Source organism: Schistocerca serialis, chromosome 1 (assembly GCF_023864345.2).
Source record: "Schistocerca serialis cubense isolate TAMUIC-IGC-003099 chromosome 1, iqSchSeri2.2, whole genome shotgun sequence".
NCBI lineage: Eukaryota > Metazoa > Arthropoda > Insecta > Orthoptera > Acrididae > Schistocerca > Schistocerca serialis.
This window is the reverse complement of record NC_064638.1, coordinates 1,254,680,130-1,254,700,454: the sequence shown is the minus strand read 5'-3', so window position 1 is coordinate 1,254,700,454 and position 20,325 is coordinate 1,254,680,130. Positions and strand designations below refer to the sequence as shown.

Sequence of the window (20,325 nt, the reverse complement as noted above, 5' to 3'; positions counted from 1 at the left end):
CGCTAAGCACAACACAGACACCCTTCCCCGAGGGACGATTTGAACCTCCGACGGACGAGTCACATAAATAAAACTGTTTTAGAAATCTTCGAAACGTTTCTTAAAAGTTCTCAATGGAGCTGTGAGTAAACCTGCTGGATAGGTACATCGTCTTTCGGGCAATAATTCTAGACCTTTGTGGACAGTTCTGAATTAAAATTGAATGTCATATGGCACTGTTACCTGGGGAAATCCCAACTGGGTGGGGTGGGGGGTGGAGAGCGTTCAACTGCCTGGTCGGAAAGGGTGTTCCTCGTTCGCACATATAGGACGCTTTCCATGCAGGTATGGGGCAGTTGTTTCGTGTGTGTATGTCTGTGGAGAGTAGGTGAGTGTAATGGATACGTGTGTATTGTAGTGTTACGTTTGTGTTTTATGATGGTGAGAGTAGGGAGAGGGTGACACCCGGTGCCAGCACATGGATTAATCCACTCGAATAGCACCAGTGGGGCCACCGAGTTGAACGTCATCATCTGGCGGATGGCTGACCTTCGACAATCCTACAAGCCCTCACTTCATGAGACACTGCGGAGAGGCTTGGAATTTAGTCCAGGATGTTGACCAGGAATTCTACGCCACCACCTCTCCTCCCCTTGCTCGCCAAATACAATTTCTTTCACCACGAGGGCTCGAACTGGCTTTTGTCCAAGTCGAGTACTGCTCTGAATAGTTTAGATTAGATTCAGTTTTCGTTCCATACACCCAAAAAATGAGATGATTCTCGTGGGTGTGGAACATGTCAGAAAGTATGACATAAAAACATAAAACATTTGAATATAATAGTTACTACTCTGATCATATTCAGGAGGTAGTCGAAGTAGGTGAATACAATACGGTAAACTGGAAGAGCTAATATTTACAGAATTAACACGCTGTCAGAATGAAACATTGTTACGCACTATTAATAAATTCACCATACACAAAATACCTAATCTTGAATGTTGTGACCAAGAGCTGTCAAAACTGAAATCTAACAGGCCTTTTTACTTAAGATGGCTTAACAGTCTCTGTTAAGATATTCATCTATAAGGTTGAAGGAGTTGCCTATCAAAAAGTCTGTCAAACTCTGTTTAAACCGTGCTTTATCTGAAACCAAATTTTTAATGGTTGCTGGCAATTTATTGAAAATGTGTGTTCCTGAATATTGGACCCCTTCTTGGACCAAAGTAAGTGATTTTAGGTCTTTATGTAGATTGTTCTTATTCCTAGTATTGATACTATGTGTTGAGCTATTGGTTGGAAATAGAGATGTATTACTTGCAACAAATTTCATTAAAAATAAATATACTGAGAAGCAGTGGTTAGAATACAAAGTTCCTTGAACAGGTATCTACATGATGTTCTTGAATTTACACCACAAATGATTCTTATCACACGCTTTTGCACTTTAAAAAATTTTGCTCGGTTTGATGAGTTGCCCCAGAATATAATCCCAATGACATAAGAGAATGAAAGTAAGCATGGTATAAAAGTTTTTTAATACACAACTGGCCATTAAAATTGCTACACCACGAACATGACGTGCTACAGACGCGAAATTTAACCGACAGGAAGCAGATGCTGTGATATGCAAATGATTCGCTTTTCAGAGCATTCACAGAAAGTTGGCGCCGGTGCCGACACCTACAACGTGCTGACATGAGGAAAGTGTCCAACCGATTTCTCATACACAAACAGCAGTTGACCGGCGTTGCCTGGTGAAACGTTGTTGTGATGCCTCGTGTAAGGAGGAGAAATGCGTAACATCACGTTTCCGACTTTGATAAAGGTCTGATTGTAGCCTATCGCGACTGCGGTTTATCATATCGCGACATTACTACTCGCGTTGGTCGGGATCCAATAAGTGTTAGCAGAATATGGAATCGGTGGGTTCAGGAGGATAATACGGAACGCCGTGTTGGATCCAAATGGCCTCGTATCACTAGCAGTCGAGGTGACAGGCATCTTATCCGCATGGCTGTAACGGAACGTGTAGCCACGTCTCGATCCCTGAGTCAACAGATGGGGACGTTTGCAAGACAACAACCATCAGCACGAACAGTTCGACGACGTTTGCAGCAGCATGGACTGTCAGCTCGGAGACCCTGCTGCGGTTACCCTTGACGCTGCATCACAGACAGGAGCGCCTGCGATGGTGTACTCAACGATGAACCTGGGTGCACGAATGGCAAAACGTCATTTTTTCGGATGAATACTGGTTCTGTTTACAGCATCACGGTGGACGCATCCGTGTTTGGCGACATCGCGATGAACGCACATTGGAAGCCTGTATTCGTCATCGCCATACTCGGGTATCACCCGGCGTGATGGTATGGGGTGCCATTGGTTACACGTCTCGGTCACCTCTCGTTCGCATTGACGGCTCTTTGAACAGTGGACGTTAGATAATCAGATGTGTTACGACCCGTGGCTCTACCTTTCATCGAACCATGAGAAAACCTACATTTCAGAAGGACAATGCACGACCGCATGTTGCAGGTCCCGTACGGACCTTTCTAGATACAGAAAATGTTCGACTGCTGCCCTGGCCAGCACATTCTCCAGATCTCTCACCAATTGAAAACGTCTGGTCGGTGGTGGCCGAGCAACTGGCTCGTCACAATACGCGTCACTACTCTTGATGAACTGTGGTATCGTGTTCAAGCTTCATGGGCCGCTGTACCTGTACACGCCATCCAAGCTCTGTTCGACTCAATGCCCAGACGCTTCAAGGCCGTTATTACGGCCAGAGGTGGTTGGTCTGGGAACTGATTTCTCAGGATCTATGCACCCAAATTGCGTGAAAATGTAATCAAATTGGTTCAAATGGCACCGAGCACTATCGGACTTAACTGCTATGGTCATCAGTCCCCTAGAACTTAGAACTACTTAAAGCTAACTAACCTAAGACATCACGCACAACCATGCCCGCAGCAGGATTCGAACCAGCGACCGTAGCGGTCGCGCGGTTCCAGACTGTGGCGCCTAGAACTGCACGGCCACTCCGGCTGGCTAAAATGTAATCACATGTCAGTTGTAGTATAATATATTTGTCCAATGAATACACGTTTATCATCTGCATTTCTTCTTGGTGTAGCAATTTTAATGGCCAGTGGTGTATTTAAATCTCCTATCTCACAGCAAATACAGACTCGTTTAGGAGCTTAAGCAATTCTGTGGTAGGCACTTCCCAACTGAATTGATTATCGAGTTGTAATCCCAGAAATTTAACACTGTCAACCTTCTCGAGCTGTATGTCTTCTTATGCAAACACATGCTAGAAGGAAATCTCTTACAGTTTCTGAACTGCATGTACTGGGTCTTCTCAAAGTTTAATGACAGTGAGTTAGCTTTAAACCACTATTAACATCAGTGAAAATTTAATTCACAGCTATTTCCAAATCTGTTATCAAGTGTGAAGCAATGGCCTCTCAAGTTGCATGAACTTGAGAAAAAATTGCTTCTGAGGTTTCTCGGTATTAGTGTGCACTAACACCACTATCCTCTATCCACCCCCCCCCGCCCCCCAAATCCGCCACTGGTAACTTAATGGTCAGCATGACGGATTGTCAATGCTCTGGGCCCAGGTTCGATTCCTGACTGGGTTGGGGAATTTTCTCCGCCCAGGGTCTGGGTGTTGTGCTGTCCTCGTCATCATCCCATCATCCTCATCGATTGCAGGTCGCCGAAGTGGCGTCAAATTGGAAGACCGGCACCCGGCGAACGGCCTGCTCATCGGGGGACCCTACCCATACGATGAACCCCCCCCCCCCCCCCCCCCCAGTTAGGAAATACTAAGTACCACAGGCAGCAGTCACCTGACTGCTCACTTGCTTGTGTTACACAACTCTGTTGCTGCTGATGATGATGATGTCCCCCGCTATGACTTGCACACTACAATCCTCTGCAGTCCAACCCTGTTACATAAGCTGAAAATCGTGTGACCTGTCCAGGTGGTAGACGGTCCGACGCAGTTCAGCGCTGGTGGCGACTCACCTCCGAGCCGCAGCTCCGCGGACGCCTGCGCGCTGTCGTCGTCCCCCCTGGCGACGCACTGGTAGACGCCGCGGTGGGCGCGCGTCGCGGCGCCGACGTGCAGAACCAGCGGCGACAGGAGGCGCGCGCGGCCGGCGGCCAGCGGCTCCGCGTTGTGCAGCCACTCCACGCCGGCCACGGGGGAGCCCGACACCGAGCAGTTGAACGTCGCCGGCTCGCCGGAGTTCACCACCTGCCGGCACAGACACACACTGACTGCTTCGCCAGACATAAGGCAGAACTTTACGAGGTGCGCACTCTCATGGAGGCAACTGGGTACCATCATTTCAGTCGCCCAAACTCTCCAGAACTTACCACCGTGGGAAGTACATAGAATCCCCCATGAGAGGGTGTAACGTATTTGGGGCTGTTGCTAGCTGAACATTGGGAAACTCCTGATGGTTCGGATAATTCTCTTTCCAAGATAGGAAAATTGCAGATTGGAATGTGCCAGTGAGCGAGGCCACAGTCTAAGGGACAGGATGGATTCTGAATTCTCGTGCGAGGAAAGATAATAACTTGAAAAGTAAATTGACGTTTCAATATTTTGTAAATAATGAGAAATAAAGTTTTTTTAAATAAATAAAAATTGTAAATCTTATGACTATCAGAGTCTAATTCCCCTGTTGAAAGCTTCTTGGGTGAGATAATGACTAATGTGACAAAAAGACCGGAGAAGGTAAGATGAAAGCAATGGTGTTCGCGGATGACTTTATGATCTGGGGAAACGGGGGGGGGGGGGGGGAGGAGATTCAGAAACGGCTAGAGGCATGGGAAGAACCTGTGAGACAGTATCGAATGAAATTTCATGTAAACAAATGTGAGATCCTGGTTACAACTAGAGAGAAAGAAAGAGCAGCTAGTGGAATCAGGACTGAAGGTTAATAGTTGGTGGAAAGTGTCAGCTGCTTGGGAAGTGTTATAAAAGTATACGCAATAAATGAGGAAGAGATCAGTGAACGTAGCAGACAAGCAGAAGCATTTCTGCGAAGTGTTAGGGGTCTGGGTTGGAACGATGACGTCCTATAAAAAAGGAAAGAAGTAATATATAGAGGTTAACTACATTCTAATACTGATATATGCACCTGGAACATAGGTGATGAAGAAAAGAGACGTAAGCTGATCACAGGCGTGTTCCTCTGAAGCAGGATAGGAGTAACAAGGAGAGATAGGATGAGGAATAAAACGGCAGCAGAACTAGGGAAAGAGGAACTCTCGCAGAACACGATAGAAACATCAAGGCTAAGACGGTATGCGCACTTAAAGAGAACGGACAACAGGAGGATTCCCAAAAAAACACATGAAATGGAGATGCGAAGTAGACGACCTAGAGGAAGACCACGAGATAGATGGATGAAAGGTGTGGAGGAGTGTGTTGAAAAAAGAGAAGAGGACTGGACCAGAGTGAACACTGAAAGATGTGAGAAAACAGGACTAGATGGTAAGCTTATGTTCCAAGCAGAGCCAGCCTGGGGCTGGAAACCAAGTTGATGATGAGGGCTAAAAGAGGACTTAAAATGAAATTAACTGTACGACGGAAAGTCAGAAAGTCTCGAGTATCACCACGAATAAATGAAGTTACATGTCTACAGTCCTGGTAACATTGCAAAGCCTCGCGCCATAGTACTGCGTCACACCACTAGAGCGGACGAAGCACTAGGGAACATCCCTTGGATAACGTCTAGATGGGCTGCAACTCCTCTGGCGACGTGTTACGGTGCTGTGATGGGGGGATTTCAATGTTTACAAGGACTGCAGACATTTAAGAGCAAAGAAACAAAAAATAATTACGCAACTCCTTTTTTGTAGGTCATAATTAAAAATTTACTGCTACCACTGGTAGGGGAGAGTGTTGTACATCGGTACACTTTTCAGACTTTTGCCTCTAGCAATTTCTGTAATAGAAGTTAAATATATATTCTTATTACATTTGTAAATGATAACATTCACTTCTTGTATACTTCACTATATTTCTGAAATTTCAAAAATTCCTTTGTTTTACTTAGATTTTCCAGTTGTGAGAAAATGATCCAAGGTTCAAAACCGTCATGTTTTTAGATTTTCCAGTTGTCAGAAAATGATCCAAGGTACAACATGGTCACGTACCTAGGAACAAACATTCGACTGAAACTTAGAAGCGGCGCAGTCGAGAAATCTTGTCAGTATTTAATCACGTGTCTGTTAAATTATTACTCTACTACATACCATCAACCAGTAAATTAAATCAAATTAAGCAGAAGAATGATTAAAGACCAAATTACAGGTTAAATACATCCTGAAACAGAAACTACTGGAAACTAACATAAATCTCAATATCCAAGCCGTTTGACACAAGGTGTCCAAGTATTTTGATTTCTTTTGCTCCAAAGAGACACTTTCTTGGATTAAGTTTCAGTCCGCTTTGTTGGAGACACTTAAGAAAGGCCCCTCACTCTTTTTGTGTGTTCATCAAATGTCTCTGAGAACACTATAATGTCATCTAAATAACAAAGACACATAGTCCACTTCAGGTGAATTAGAAGATTATCCAACATCAGTTCAAAAGTTGCTGATGCATTACACAAACCAAACGGCATGACCTTAAACTCATACAGGCCCTCAGGGGTGATGAATGCAGTTTTCCCGAGATCAGCCTCATCTACTTCGGTTTGCCAGTATCCCGAGTACATGAAACTTCCTGGCAGATTAAAACTGTGTGCCGGACCGAGACTCGAACTCTGGACCTTTACCTTTCGCTGGCAAGTGCTCTACCAACTGAGCTACCCAAGCACGACTCACGCCCTGTCCTCACAGCTTTACTTCTGCCAGTATCTCGTCTCCTACCATCCAAACTTTACAGAAGCCCTCCTGCGAACCTTGCAGAACTAGCACTCGTGAAAGAAGGGATATAGCGGAGACATGGCTTAGCCACAGCCTGGGGGGTGTTTCCAGAGTGAGATTTTCACCCTGCAGCGGAGTGTGCGCTGATATGAAACTTCCTGGCAGATTAAAACTGTGTGCCGGACCGAGATTCGAACTCGGAACCTTTGCCTTTCGCGGGCAAGTGCTCTACCAACTGAGCTACCCAAGCACGACTCACGCCCCGTCCTCACAGCTTTACTTCTGCCAGTACCTCGTCTCCTACCTTCCAAACTTTACAGAAGCTCTCCTGCGAACCTTGCAGAACTAGCACTCGTGAAAGAAAGGATATAGCGGAGACATAGCTTACAAGGGGAAGGCCTCAGACACGGGCAACCGATTCAGCTCAAATTTGTCAGGTCGCTTGTGTACAACCTAAAACGAAGGAATCTAGGATATTTTGGGTCAATACCCCCGAAATTTTGAGAAAATCACCTCTAAAAGTTACGATGAGCAATCGATTCAAAATTGGCGGGATCAACAGATAATTTAGAGCATTTTTCATCATCAGGTACAGGATCCGAAAATGCATACTTTTTCAGAAATCGAGGTAAGAAACTTTTACAGCTGCCACTTCTGTACCCACATGGTAAATGCTTTTTCGCCGACAGCAGCGATAGCGCAACGGCCAAGGTAATTGGCTGTGACTCGGAGAACCGGGGTTCGAATTTCGAAGAAACCTCGCGGATGTTGTTCTTTTCGTTTGTATTTTTTCATATCTCAATTGATAGGGATAGGAGGGTTAATAAGGTCAGTATTACTATCATTCCTTATTGATTTACTTACCTTATTAACCCTCCTATCCCTAACAATTGAGATATGGAAAAATACAAACGAAAAGAATAACATCCGCTACGTTTCTTCGAGATTCGAACCCTGGTTTCCCGATTCCCAGCCAATTACCTTGGCCATTGCGCTATCGGCGCTGTCGGCGAAGGCGTTTACCATGTGGGTACAGAAGCGGCAGTTGTAAAAGTGTCTTTCCTTGATTTCTGGAAAATTTTGCGTTTGCGGATCCCATACCTGATGATGAAAAAATCTCTGTATACAGTTATCTATCGATCCCTCCGATTTTGAGTCGATTGCTCGTCATAACCTTTAGGGGTGATTTTCTCAAAATTGCGGGGGTGTTGACCCAAAATATCTTAGAGTCCTTTGTTTTAGGTTGTGCACAAGTGACCTGCCAAATTTGAGTCGAATCGGTTGGCCGTGTCTGAGGCCTTCCCCTTGTTAGCCACAGCCTGAGGGATGTTTCCAGAATGAGATTTTCACTCTGCAGCCGAGTGTGCGCTGATATGAAACTTCCTGGCAGATTAAAACTGTGTGCTGGACCGAGACTCGAACTCGAGTAGGATGTTTCATATCAGCGCACACTCCGCTGCAGAGTGAAAATCTCATTCTGGAAACATCCCCCAGGCTGTGGCTAAGCCATGTCTCCGCTATATCCTTTCTTTCAGGAGCGCTAGTTCTGCAAGGTTCGCAGGAGAGCTTCTGTAAAGTTTGGAAGGTAGGAGACGAGATACTGGCAGAAGTAAAGCTGTGAGGACGGGGCGTGAGTCTTGTGACGAGTCCTGGAAGTCCGACGCTATACGGCCTACTCGTTATTTCACTATCCCTAACCCACTTCCATAGGTGCTCACAACAGTAGTACGCCAACAGGCGACCAGATTCGCTGTTCCAGAGATAATATGCTCTTTGTGAAAACCGTCTATATCTGTGGATTTCCACATTTTCGGCGCGTATCTTCGCTGCGAGGACTGTCCATTGGTCTCCCTTCTGCTTACATTCTTTTCAAACTGTTTCACTTGCCCGCGACACCACAAGGAAGCATTCAGCCTCGCTGTGAACAATGGTCATAATGTTTCGACTCATCAATGTACTTCCCTCCTTTACCAAATGAACTGAAAACTGTTGCATGGGATGAGCCGTGGCGAGCTGGCGCCAGTGTTATTTTGTTCATGTATCGTTGAGATCGATTATGGTTGAGCTAAGTTATCTTTGCTTTTCGCGTGTTGGTTGGTTGTTTTGGGGAAGGAGACCAGACAGCGAGGTCATCGGTCTCATCGAATTAGGGAATGACGGGGAAGGAAGTCGGCCGTGCCCTTTGAAACGAACCATCCCGGCATTTGCCTGGAGCGATTTAGGGAAATCACGGAAAACCTAAATCAAGATGGCCGGACGCGGGATTGAACCGTCGTCCTCCCGAATGCGAGTCCAGTGTCTAACCACTGCGCCACCTCGCTCGGTCTTTTCGCGTGTCTTATCTACCGGATTGGCGGGCGAAGCGAGTTGTTTGTGAGCCTTCGACGGGTAACCCTCGAGATCTCGTGACATTCGCGGGGAGACGAGTGTCAACGGCTGCCAAACGAGCGTGATGACCGTTACACGTTGTGGTGCGAAATCGGTTGGGCGTTTTGCCGACATGGACAGCTTGGAGATAAAAGTTCTGTGACTTCGCTGGGAACAAAATTTGAAGCGGTGAATCGGTGAAGCTGTGGAACCCGCTCCCTCGTATTATGTACCTGATATGGAATAAATCGTCGTAATTGTTTTTGTTCACCGACGCACTCAGAGATTTTAAATTTTATTATTATGGTGAGTCTTTCATAGTCGAACCTTAAGACGGTGTGGAAGAGTTTAGTTGGCCTAGTTAAATAGTGGCCGTTATTGAAAATTTTCTCAGAAGTGCTTTGTGTCTCTTGCAATCTAATGATTTTATGTTGCCTTTTTAAAGCCTGCACTCTATTAATACAGTTGTCCATGTGTAAGCGAGTCAAAGGTTCTGCCTAGTGTTTCTGTGTTTCAGAGTTATTGGAATGTCTTTGTGATTCGGGCAGACACTTTTGACTGTGCCAGCGCCTTGGCGGAGAGTGAAATGTCATCCGAGGTCTACGCCTGGCAGTGTTTAAGAACCTGGCCACTACCGGAGTTGTTCACATATCGTCTTCCAAAGTTTTAGTATTTATTTTCCTTTCCGTCAAGGCGGGTTAAGCTGGTAGATACATATATTTTGTATGTAACCTGTTGCATATGAACTTGTTTTCTTAAATACTAGGGACTGGCAACTGGCTAAACCTTAAACTGCATAGCATCTGCTGACTTCCTTATGGCTGGCCGGGGTGGCCGAGCGATTCTAGGCGCTACAGTCTGGAACCGCGCAACCGCTACGGTCGCAGGTTTGAATCCTGCCTCGGGCATGAATGTGTGTGATGTCTTTAGGTTAGTTAGGTTGAAGTAGCTCTAAGTTCTACTAGGGGACTGATGACCTCAGAAGTTAAGTACCATAGTGCTCAGAGCCATTTGAACCATTTTTGAACTTCCCTGTGCAGTCTTTTCTAGTAATTTTTTATTGACATGTCTGAGCACGCGAACATTTATTTTTTAGAGATCAGTGTTTCTATTGTACCTTTTTTATTTAAGTGGTTCTATCACGTTATGTAATGGCATCTTAATATTGCAATAGTCTTCAGGTGTTATTAAGTCCCCCTTTACCTGTAATTGTTTTCAGTGTATCTATTTTAAGGGAAGTCCTATGTGGGAGTTTGAAGTTGTCAAGTTTGTCAGTAACCCTATTTTCTTAATTTGGAATTGTTTGTTAGAGTACTGAGTACGTTGAATTCTAACAGTAATTGTCAGTTTTTTTAAACGGGTAATATCAATAAACTGTCTTAATTATAAATTGTGACTACCAACTATGATTCCCGCTTCCTCTTTTATGGCATTTAAGATATGGTGTGTAAGTGTGGTACGATTAAGGAATCACGTATCACGGGAAATAACGTTTTCGAACGCCAATCCAAACATAACTGCAAAAAATAGTATTTGCGCGACAGCTACAGACAATGAAAGACCGACACGGCACGCTGAATATTTGCTTTCATTAGTGAGGAACTGGACAGCTTGTGGAAACACTGCTACGGTTCATCGTGTGTATCTATCTCTAGGATTCGTTTTACTGGCATGTCTCTACGAAAGAAAGTGGGGAATATACATTTTATCGTGCAACTGTATTCGTAACATTTCGTAAATTTGTCACTACTTCTGCTAACAATGCAACGTGCTCTGAAGTTTGAATGTGTAACATCAACTCCATTTTGTTCTCTTTTTTTTCGCCAAAGAGTTGCGGAAGGATACTATAAATAAGCAAAAAGGTTAGACGTGTGTCTGTGTAGAGCCCGTATTTGTTTCGCGAGAGAAAAATGTAGTTCGTGCAGGCAGGCGCACATATCTGCTCTTCGGCAAAGTTATGTCGCCCGAGAGCTCCATGAATATGGAAGAGCGTGACGCGGTTCTCTTCACCTCATCGTGCTGTCGTTTGCCAGTACTGCTGCCTTTCCGTCACAAATAATTACTTAGGACTTTAAAAATTGAAATTGCGATCTCTGACGGGAAGTGCCGTCGCTGCAATGTGAATTCATCTGGCCGCTGCAGTAGCCTGGAGCAGAGGTTTTCCCTCTTCAAACACTGTTGCAGGCAAGAGACTCCCGAGTTGAAAAACCTTTTTGTGCTTTCACTTATTTTTATCCTTCAGGCACCACGAGCAACGAACATTAGCTAAAGTTATCTGTGAGTTCATAGCTACAGTATTCAGTATTAACGAACAACGCCATGTTACTTAAAGCCTTCTTCTTTCTTTCAAGTTGGCTTTCTGAATGTGCCCTTACAGCCATCACAACAGTTGAAAACACGGCAGCGTGCGCCGACAGTTCAGAAAAATCGCAAGGGCCAAGCCGTATCCTGCTACGAAGTTACATTGCTTAGACTTCTCATGTGACACAGTGCAGGTGACTTCGTGTAAGTGAAGACGGTACGAAGACGAGGACAACACAAAAACCAGTTCCCGAGCTACCTGAAGGCATCACGCAGTGGAACCACAACGGATGGAGTCAAGAGGCGTTGTGTTTATTCTGCTGTCTGGGTGCTCTCTGGTGTAAGTCCTTACAGGCAGTTGAATGTTAACGTACAAGACGTAGTGGATATAGAGAATGTTCCTTCGAATACACTACTGGCCATTAAAACTGCTACACAATGAAGATGATGTCCTACAGACGCGAAATTTAACCGACAGGAACAAGATGCTGTGATATGCAAATGATAAGCTTTTCAGAGCATTCACACAAGGTTGGCGCCGGTGCCGACAGCTACAACGTTCTCACATGAGGAAAGTTTCCAACCGATTTCTCATACAAAAACAGCAGTTGACCGGCGTTGCCTGGAGAAACGTTGTTGTGATGCCTCGTGTAAGGGGGAGAAATGCGCACCATCACGTTTCCGACTCTGTCAAAAGGTCGGACTGTAGCCTATCGCGATTTCGGTTTATCGTATCGCGATATTGCTGCTCGCGTTGGTCGAGATCCAACGACTATTAGCAGAATATGCAATCGGTAGGTTCAGGAGGGTAATACGAAACGCCGTGCTGGATCCCAACGGCCTCGTATCACTAGCAGTCGAGATGACAGGCATCTTACCCGCATGGCTGTAACGGATTGTGCAGCCACGTCTCCATCCCTGAGTCAACAGATGGGGACGTTTGCAAGACGACAACCATCTGCACGAACAGTTGACGGCGTTTGCAGCAGCATGGACTATCAGCTCGGAGACCATGGCTGTGGTTACCCTTGACGTTGCATCACAGAGAGGAGCGCCTGCGATGGTGTACTCAACGACGAACCTGGGTGCACGAATGGCAAAACGTCATTTTTTCGGATGAATCCAGGTTCTGTTTACAGCATCAGGATGGTAGCATCCGTGTTTGGCGACATCGCGGTGAACGCACATTGGAAGCGTGTATTCGTCATCGTCATACTTGCGTATCACCCGACGTGATGGTATGGGTTGCCATTGGTTACACGTCTCTGTCACCTCTTGTTTGCATTGACGGCACTTTGAACAGTGGACGTTACATTTCAGATGTGTTACGACCCGTGGCTCTACTCTTCATTCGATCCCTGCGAAACCCTACATTTCAGCAGGATAATGCATGACCGCATGTTGCAGGTCCTGTACGAACCTTTCTGGATATAGAAAATGTTCGACTGCTGCCCTGGCCAACACATTCTCCAGATATCTCACCAATTGAAAATGTCTGGTCAATGGTGGCCGAGCAACTGGCTCGTCACAATATCATATTCAAGCTGCAAGGGCAGCTGTACCTGTACACGCCATCCAAGCTCTGTTTGACTCAATGCCCAGGCGTATCAAGGCCGTTATTACGGCTAGAGGTGGTTGTTCTGGGTACTGATTTCTCAGGATCTATGCACCCAAATTGCGTGAAAATGTAATCACATATCAGTCCTAGTATAATATGTTTGTCCAATGAATACCCGTTTATCATCTGCATTTCTTCTTGGTGTAGCAATTTTAGTGGCCAGTAATGTAGTTGTCAGGTGCTTTTTTTCTGGTGTCTCGGCACATCAGATATTTGCAGTTTCGTTTTCCCAGTGTGTAGCTGGAGTCAGGCCAACCAAATAATTCTCATCACGTCCTTCATGCGACTCCCAGCGTCGACGTAATCGTCGATTTGTTTATCGTTATAAACAATAAGATTTTAAATTTTATTTCCCGAAATCTGAACAGCTACTAAACACGGATTGTTCTGAAATGAAAATGCTCGCCACACAATTAAGTTTGTCGGTGTCTAATGCACTCATGTTTTTAGTCACCGATCTGCTAAATATTCCACGGGAAATTATTGTCTTTTCTCGTTCATAAAATTACTTAAAATCGGTACTTTCTAAAACAAACACCAGAATAAATATGCCTTCACTTTAAAACACTTTTGAAACATGTAGCACAACCAAAACCGACAAATTATAACTTCCTTCGGAGCTCATACTACATGCGACCGTACAATTGAAAGGCTGGCCTCCGACTCCCTAGACTGCTGCATTCTCTGTCTCCAAGAGAAATGACGCGCGAAGAATACTCAGTTCTGATTGGTCAGTTTTCGTTAAGGCCATTAGAAAAACATTATTCTCCCGCGCTTTTCATGACTAACCAATCAACAGATATTACACTTTCGAACTGTACTTTTTCCCGAAATAAATATTTAACATTCTGATATTTGGTTTATACTCTACGTTATTAACTATTTTCATTTGCGATCGAATTAGCTTTCATTTTACGATAACCTTACTTAACATATTATGATACAAAACTCCCCGTCGTCTGCATTCACACCGTCTTCAAAATTTCTCACGCTAGTTCGTACAGCGTTCATCTGCAGAACAATAATCTACATATTCACTTTAGACAACATTCACGAATCATTCACACTACTAAAAATATATACAAAACATAAATAAACAAAAGTCCGCAGCTCGTGGTCGTGCGGTAGCGTTCTCGCTTCCCACGCGCGGGTTCCCGGGTTCGATTCCCGGCGGGGTCAGGGATTTTCTCTGCCTCGTGATGACTGGGTGTTGTGTGATGTCCTTATGCTAGTTAGGTTTAAGTAGTTCTAGGAGACTGATGACCATAGATGTTAAGGCCCATAGTGCTCAGAGCCATTTGAACCATTTTTTTAAATAAACAAAAAAGCCTTCAAGAAATAAACAGAACAATTCACAAAAACATTCTCTTGTCCTGTTTCTCGAATATCTCTGTGCACTATTGTTCTCTAGCAGATGGAAATTAGAACTACGTACTCTACTGCACCCGCTTCAGACCACCTGTCACTGCGCACGCATGAGTCATTCTCACGATACACAGGCTCTAAGCAGGGGCGATATAAGACTCCACGCCCCAAGGTGACGAGCAGTATTTGCTTGGGTTGGCTCCATATTGCAGAAGCATCAAGGAAAATTCGCCTGACGACTCTTATAAGCGAACGTGCAGGTTTTAAAGCATCTCAACGGTTATCTTTGATAAATGATAATCCTTAGAGTGACCCATAATTTTGTTGTATGTTTAATCTCTTTTAATTCTAAAATGAAGCAATTTTCTTTTTAAGTGGAAAGGTATACAGTTTTAACGAATGGTCTTTTGAAGACTGGTTAATGTAGCCATTCATATTCATTGCAAAACATCCAAAAAAATTGCTAAAATTGAAAGGCAAGCCGACTGGAATCGGCTGTTGCGGTGTGCTGCGGGAGGGGGAGCGGGGGGAGGCGCTGCACACCTGCCAGCCTTCATCGTTGTATCAAACCCTGAGACTGCTTATCCGTTTCCAGGATGGCTGTTCCCTGAAACATTCGCTCATACACAAATTTCAAATAGCTTTCGTAAGTTCCTTCTCAAGTACTCGATGTTAGCATATAGTTCAATCTGACTGAAACAGTCGTAACTGCTTCCGTACCTGTGTCATATAAATTAACCACCCTTTATTTCAGTGTTGCAGGCCTATCTTTTTGCTGCATATAATGACTGAGCCTGACATGATATCGCAGCTTGACCACGTTCACGCCGCAACAGTCGGTTCCGGTCGCCTTGCCTTTCAATTATAACACATTTCTCGGATACTTCCGTGAAAAATTTCAACACATTAACGAAAGCTAAGTCACTGCGCTCCCGTTTTCAAGACCTACACAATGTTTTTAAAGAAGTATATCGTTCTTTCTGTAACCGCTCGTCACCAGTTTTGTAAAGACCTCGTCGCTACTGCTGTGGAGGCCGAGTCGCCACTGTTGTTACGGTAGGAGGAGTCTGTGAGTTGGGGAAACGGCGTCTGGTGGAGTACACCGTTAAGACAAGTTCTCCCTGCCACTGTTACACAGCTATGCCCCGGGGTCAGGTAACAGGATAGGAGAACGAAAGGTCCACAACACTCCAACAAATTATTAACAAAGACACACAAATGAGTTCAAACGTTTACTTATCTTTGTGACTAGTTGAACAATGAAGTCTGCAACACGTCTACATCTACGTGGATACTCTGCAAATCACATTAAAGTGCCTGGTAGAGGGTTCATCGAACCAGCTTCGCAATTCTTTGTTATTCCAATGTCGTATAGCGCGCGGAAAGAATGAACACCTATCCAGCCCAAATCCTGTATCACTTCTGTGACACTCACTCCCATGTTTGGCGATAACGCAAAACGTGCTGCCTTTGTTTGAACTTTTTCGATGTACTCTGTCAGTCCTATCTGGGTTAAGGATCCCACACCGCGCAGCAGTATTCTAAAAGAGGACGGACAAGCGTAGTGTAGGCAGTCTCCTTAGTAAAAAATGGTTCAAATGGCTCTGACTACCATGGGACTCAACATCTGTGGTCATCAGTCCCCTAGAACTTACAACTACTTAAACCTAACTAACCTAAGGACATCACGCACATCCCTGCCCGAGGCAGGATTCGAACCTGCGACCGTACCGGTCCCGCGGTTCCAGACTAAAGCGCTTAGAACCGCACGGCCACACCGTCCGGCCAGTCTCCTTAGTAGATCTGCTACATTTTCTAAGTGTTCTGCCAACAAAACGCAGTCTTTGGTTAGCCTTCCCACAACATTTTCTAGATGTTCCTTCCAATTTAAGTTGTTCGTAACTGTAATACCTAGGTATTTAGTTGAACTTACGGCTTTTAGATTAGACTGATTTATCGTGTAACCGAAGTTTAACGAGTTCATTTTAGCACTCATGTGGAGGACCTCACACTTTTCGCTATTTAGGTTCAACTGCCACTTTTCGCATCATTCTGATATCTTTTCTAAATCGTTTCGCAGTTTGTTTTGACCTTCTGATGACTTTATTAGTCGATAAACGACAGCGTCATCTGCAAACAACCGAAGATGGCTGCTGAGATTCTCTCCAAAATCGTTTATATACATCAGGAACAGCAAAGGGCCTATAACACTACCTTGGGGAATGCCAGAAATCACTTCTGTTTTACTCGATGACTTTCCGTCAATTACTACGAACTGTGACCCCTCTGACAGGAAATCACAAATCCAGTCACATAACTGAGACGATATTCCATAAGCACACAATTTAACTACGAGCTGCTTGTGTGGTACAGTGTCAAAAGCCTTCCGGAAATTCAGAAATACGGAATCGATCTGAAAACCCTTGTCAATAGCACTCAACACTTCATGTGAATAAAGAGCTAGTTGTGTTTCACAGGAAAGATGTTTTCTAAACCCATGTTGACTGTGTGTCAATAGAGAGTTTTCTTCGAGGTAATTCATAATGTTCCAACACAATATATGTTCTAAAATCCTGCTGTATATCGACGTTAACGAAATGGGCCTGTAATTTAGTGGATTTTTCCCACTATCTTTCTTGAGTATTGGTGTGACCTGTGCAATATTACACTGCATGTAATATAACACTGAAAAGTCCTCAATGGCTAAGTGGAAATAATCACAGGTAGACTTCACAATACATAGCAAATGAAATTTACAACTGTCTGTTCACATCTAAGAGTTCACTAAACGACGTTCCCTGTCTAAGTCAGCCCTAGTCGGATCTATAATCAAGTGGGCGAGAGCTGCTCTTGTATCTTCCGAGTAGGCTTCTGTCTGTTTTCGTCCGTTCGTTGGCGGAGGCGAAGTCGATATCTTGATCCTCAGCGCAGCCAGTGGCGCTGCTGGAAATCGCGCAAGTGGCGAGTCTCTACGGCACTGGCGCCAGTTCACATCTTTGCGCCTGTGCTGCTTTTGCCCTGGCTGTGTCTTGTTCGGACGACACAGCAGTTGTACCCTTTTTTTAACACTGTCGTTTCAATATTTCACTTGATTCACAGCTTAAGGGTACTAATTATGCAACAAAATTACGAGACCCTCTGCATTATATCATTTCTGAAAAACCTCGTTTAAATATCTTGTCCCGTCGACGAAATGAAAGGCGCGTTATGTCTTATGCCACTTACTCTGTATAATTCGCTTACTGCCCCCCGGCCTTTCTGCTGTGTTGCATCCACTTATTAGGCAGGATTCAGGTCAGACAAGCCACTACACCAATTTTCCAGCCACCGAAGAAGATGAAGGAGATGCTGCATCCAGAAAAAGATAGTCTCAGTCTCATCATCAGCGTCATTTAACTCTAGGGTGAAGATTCGTTCCGGAAACAATCGCTCAGGCTGAAACGAAGCCATTTCTCCGCAATATCCATTCCCTCAATGATGCCAGTCCTGAAACGTGTGCAGAATAGCTTATGTGGAGTTCGGAAGTTAGAGGAGAGGTAGGAAGGTAGAGTGGAGCTGAGATGGTGGGTCTTGAATCGCACTTGGATAGCTCAACTGGTAAGGGCAGTGCCCGCAAGAGGCAAGAAGTCGAGTTCGGGTCGTGGTCCGGCACACACTTTTAATCGGCCAGGAGCTTTCTTAACATTCCTTGCGAATGTAGCAGCTGTTGATTTGGTTAACCCATACGTACGGTGTCAGACTGTTGTCTAGAAGACATGCTAAATTCAATATGTAGATTTGTACATATCTACTTTCGGTTATATACTGTGCAAGCCACCATATGGTTCATGGACACTACTACTCACTCCTTTCTCTGTTCAACTCTCAAATAGAGCGAGGAAAAATCTGCCGTCTGTGTACCTTCATGTGAACCCTAATTTCTTTTGTCTTATCTTGGTGGTTTAGTGTCGTTTTGCAGTGAGCTTCACACGCCGGTTCTCTTAAATTTTCTAAATAGCGTTCTGCGATAGGAACGTCGTCATCCTTCCAGGGATTCCCATTTTAGTTAACGAGGCATCGATGTAACAATCGAATCTACGGCTAACAAATCTAACAGCGCGCTTCTCAATTACTTCGATGTCTTCCTTTACTCTGACGTGGTTGGGATCCCAAATGCTGGGGATCTCAAACAGTCCTGTAGTTCTCAAGAATCGGTTGCAGTAGCGTTCTACACGCTGTGTTAAATACAGACAAACACACCTTCCTAAGATTCTCCCAATAAATCGAAGTCGACTAATCATGCTCTACATCTACATCTACATCTACATCTACATCCATACTCCGCAAGCCACCTGGCTGTGTGTGCCGGAGGGTACCTTGAGTACCTCTATCGGTTCTCCCTTCTATTCCAGTCTCGTATTGTTCGTGGAAAGAAGGATTGTCGATATGCCTCTGTGTGGGCTCTAATCTCTCTGATTTTATCCTCATGGTCTCTTCGCGAGATATACGTAGGAGGGAGCAATATACTGCTGGACTCTTCGGTGAAGGTATGTCCTCGAAACTTTAACAAAAGCCCGTACCGAGCTACTGAGCGTCTGTCCTGTAGAGTCTTCCACTGGAGATTATCTATCATCTCCGTAACGCTTTCGCGATTACTAAATGATCCTGTAACGAGGCGCGCTGCTCACCGTTGGATCTTCTCTATCTCTTCTATCAACCATACCTGGTACGGATCCCACACTGCCGAGCAGTATTCAAGCAGTGGGTGAACAAGTGTACTGTAACATACTTCCTTTGTTTTCGGATTGCATTTCCTTAGGATTCTTCCAATGAATCTCAGTCTGGCATCTGCTTTACCAACGATCAACTTTATATGATCATTCCATTTTAAATCACTCCTAATGAGTACTCCCAGATAATTTATGGAATTAACTGCTTCCAGTTGCTGACCTGCTATTTTGTAGCTAAATGATAAGGGATCTCTCTCTCTACGTATTCGCAGCACATTTCACTTGTCTACATTGAGATTGAATTGAGTTTCCTTCCACCATGCGTCAATCCGTGCAGATCCTCCTGCATTTCAGTACAATTTTCCATTGTTACAACCTCTCGATGCATTACAGCATCATCTGCAAAAAGCCTCAGAGAATTTCCGATGTCATCCACCAGGTCATTTATGTATATTGTGAACAGCAACGGTCCCATGACACTCCCCTGCGGCACACCTGAAATCACTCTTACTTCGGAAGACTTCTCTCCATTGAGAATGACATGCTGCGCTCTGTTATCCAGGAACTCTTCAATACAATCACACAATTGGTTTGATAGTCCATATGCTCTTACTTTGCTCATTAAACGACTGTGGGGAACTGTCTCGAACACCTTGCGGAAGTCAAGAAACTCGGCATCTACCTGGGAATCCGTGTCTATGGCCCTATGAGTCTCGTGGACGAATAGCGAGAGCTGGGTTTCACAGGATCGTCTTTTTCGAAAACGGGGATGACCTGTGCCCTTTTCCAATCCTTTGGAACGCTACGCTCTTCTGAAGACCTACGGTACACCGCTGCAAGAAGGGGGGGGGGGGGGGGCAAGTTCCTTCGCGTACTCTGTGTAAAATCGAACTGGTATCCCATCAGGTCCAGCGGCCTTTCCTCTCTTGAGCGATTTTAATTGTTTCTGTATCCCTCTGTCGTCTATTTCGATATCTACCATTTTGTCATCTTTGCGATAATCTAGAGAAGGAACTACAGTGGAGTCTTCCTCTGTGAAACAGCTTTGGAAAAAGACATTTAGTATTTCGGCCTTTAGTGTGTCATCCTCTG

The 20,325-nt window shown here is 44.7% G+C and overlaps 1 protein-coding gene across 1 annotated transcript in view; it reads right to left on the bottom strand.

The window, feature by feature from the left end:
• LOC126456748 (Down syndrome cell adhesion molecule-like protein Dscam2) overlaps positions 1 to 20,325 on the bottom strand; it is a 660,038-nt gene that overhangs the window by 332,052 nt on the left and 307,661 nt on the right. Inside the window, exon 7 of the mRNA XM_050092498.1 lies at positions 4,015 to 4,246. Coding sequence (XP_049948455.1) covers positions 4,015 to 4,246 — 232 coding nt within the window. The remainder of the gene's footprint in view (positions 1 to 4,014; positions 4,247 to 20,325) is intronic.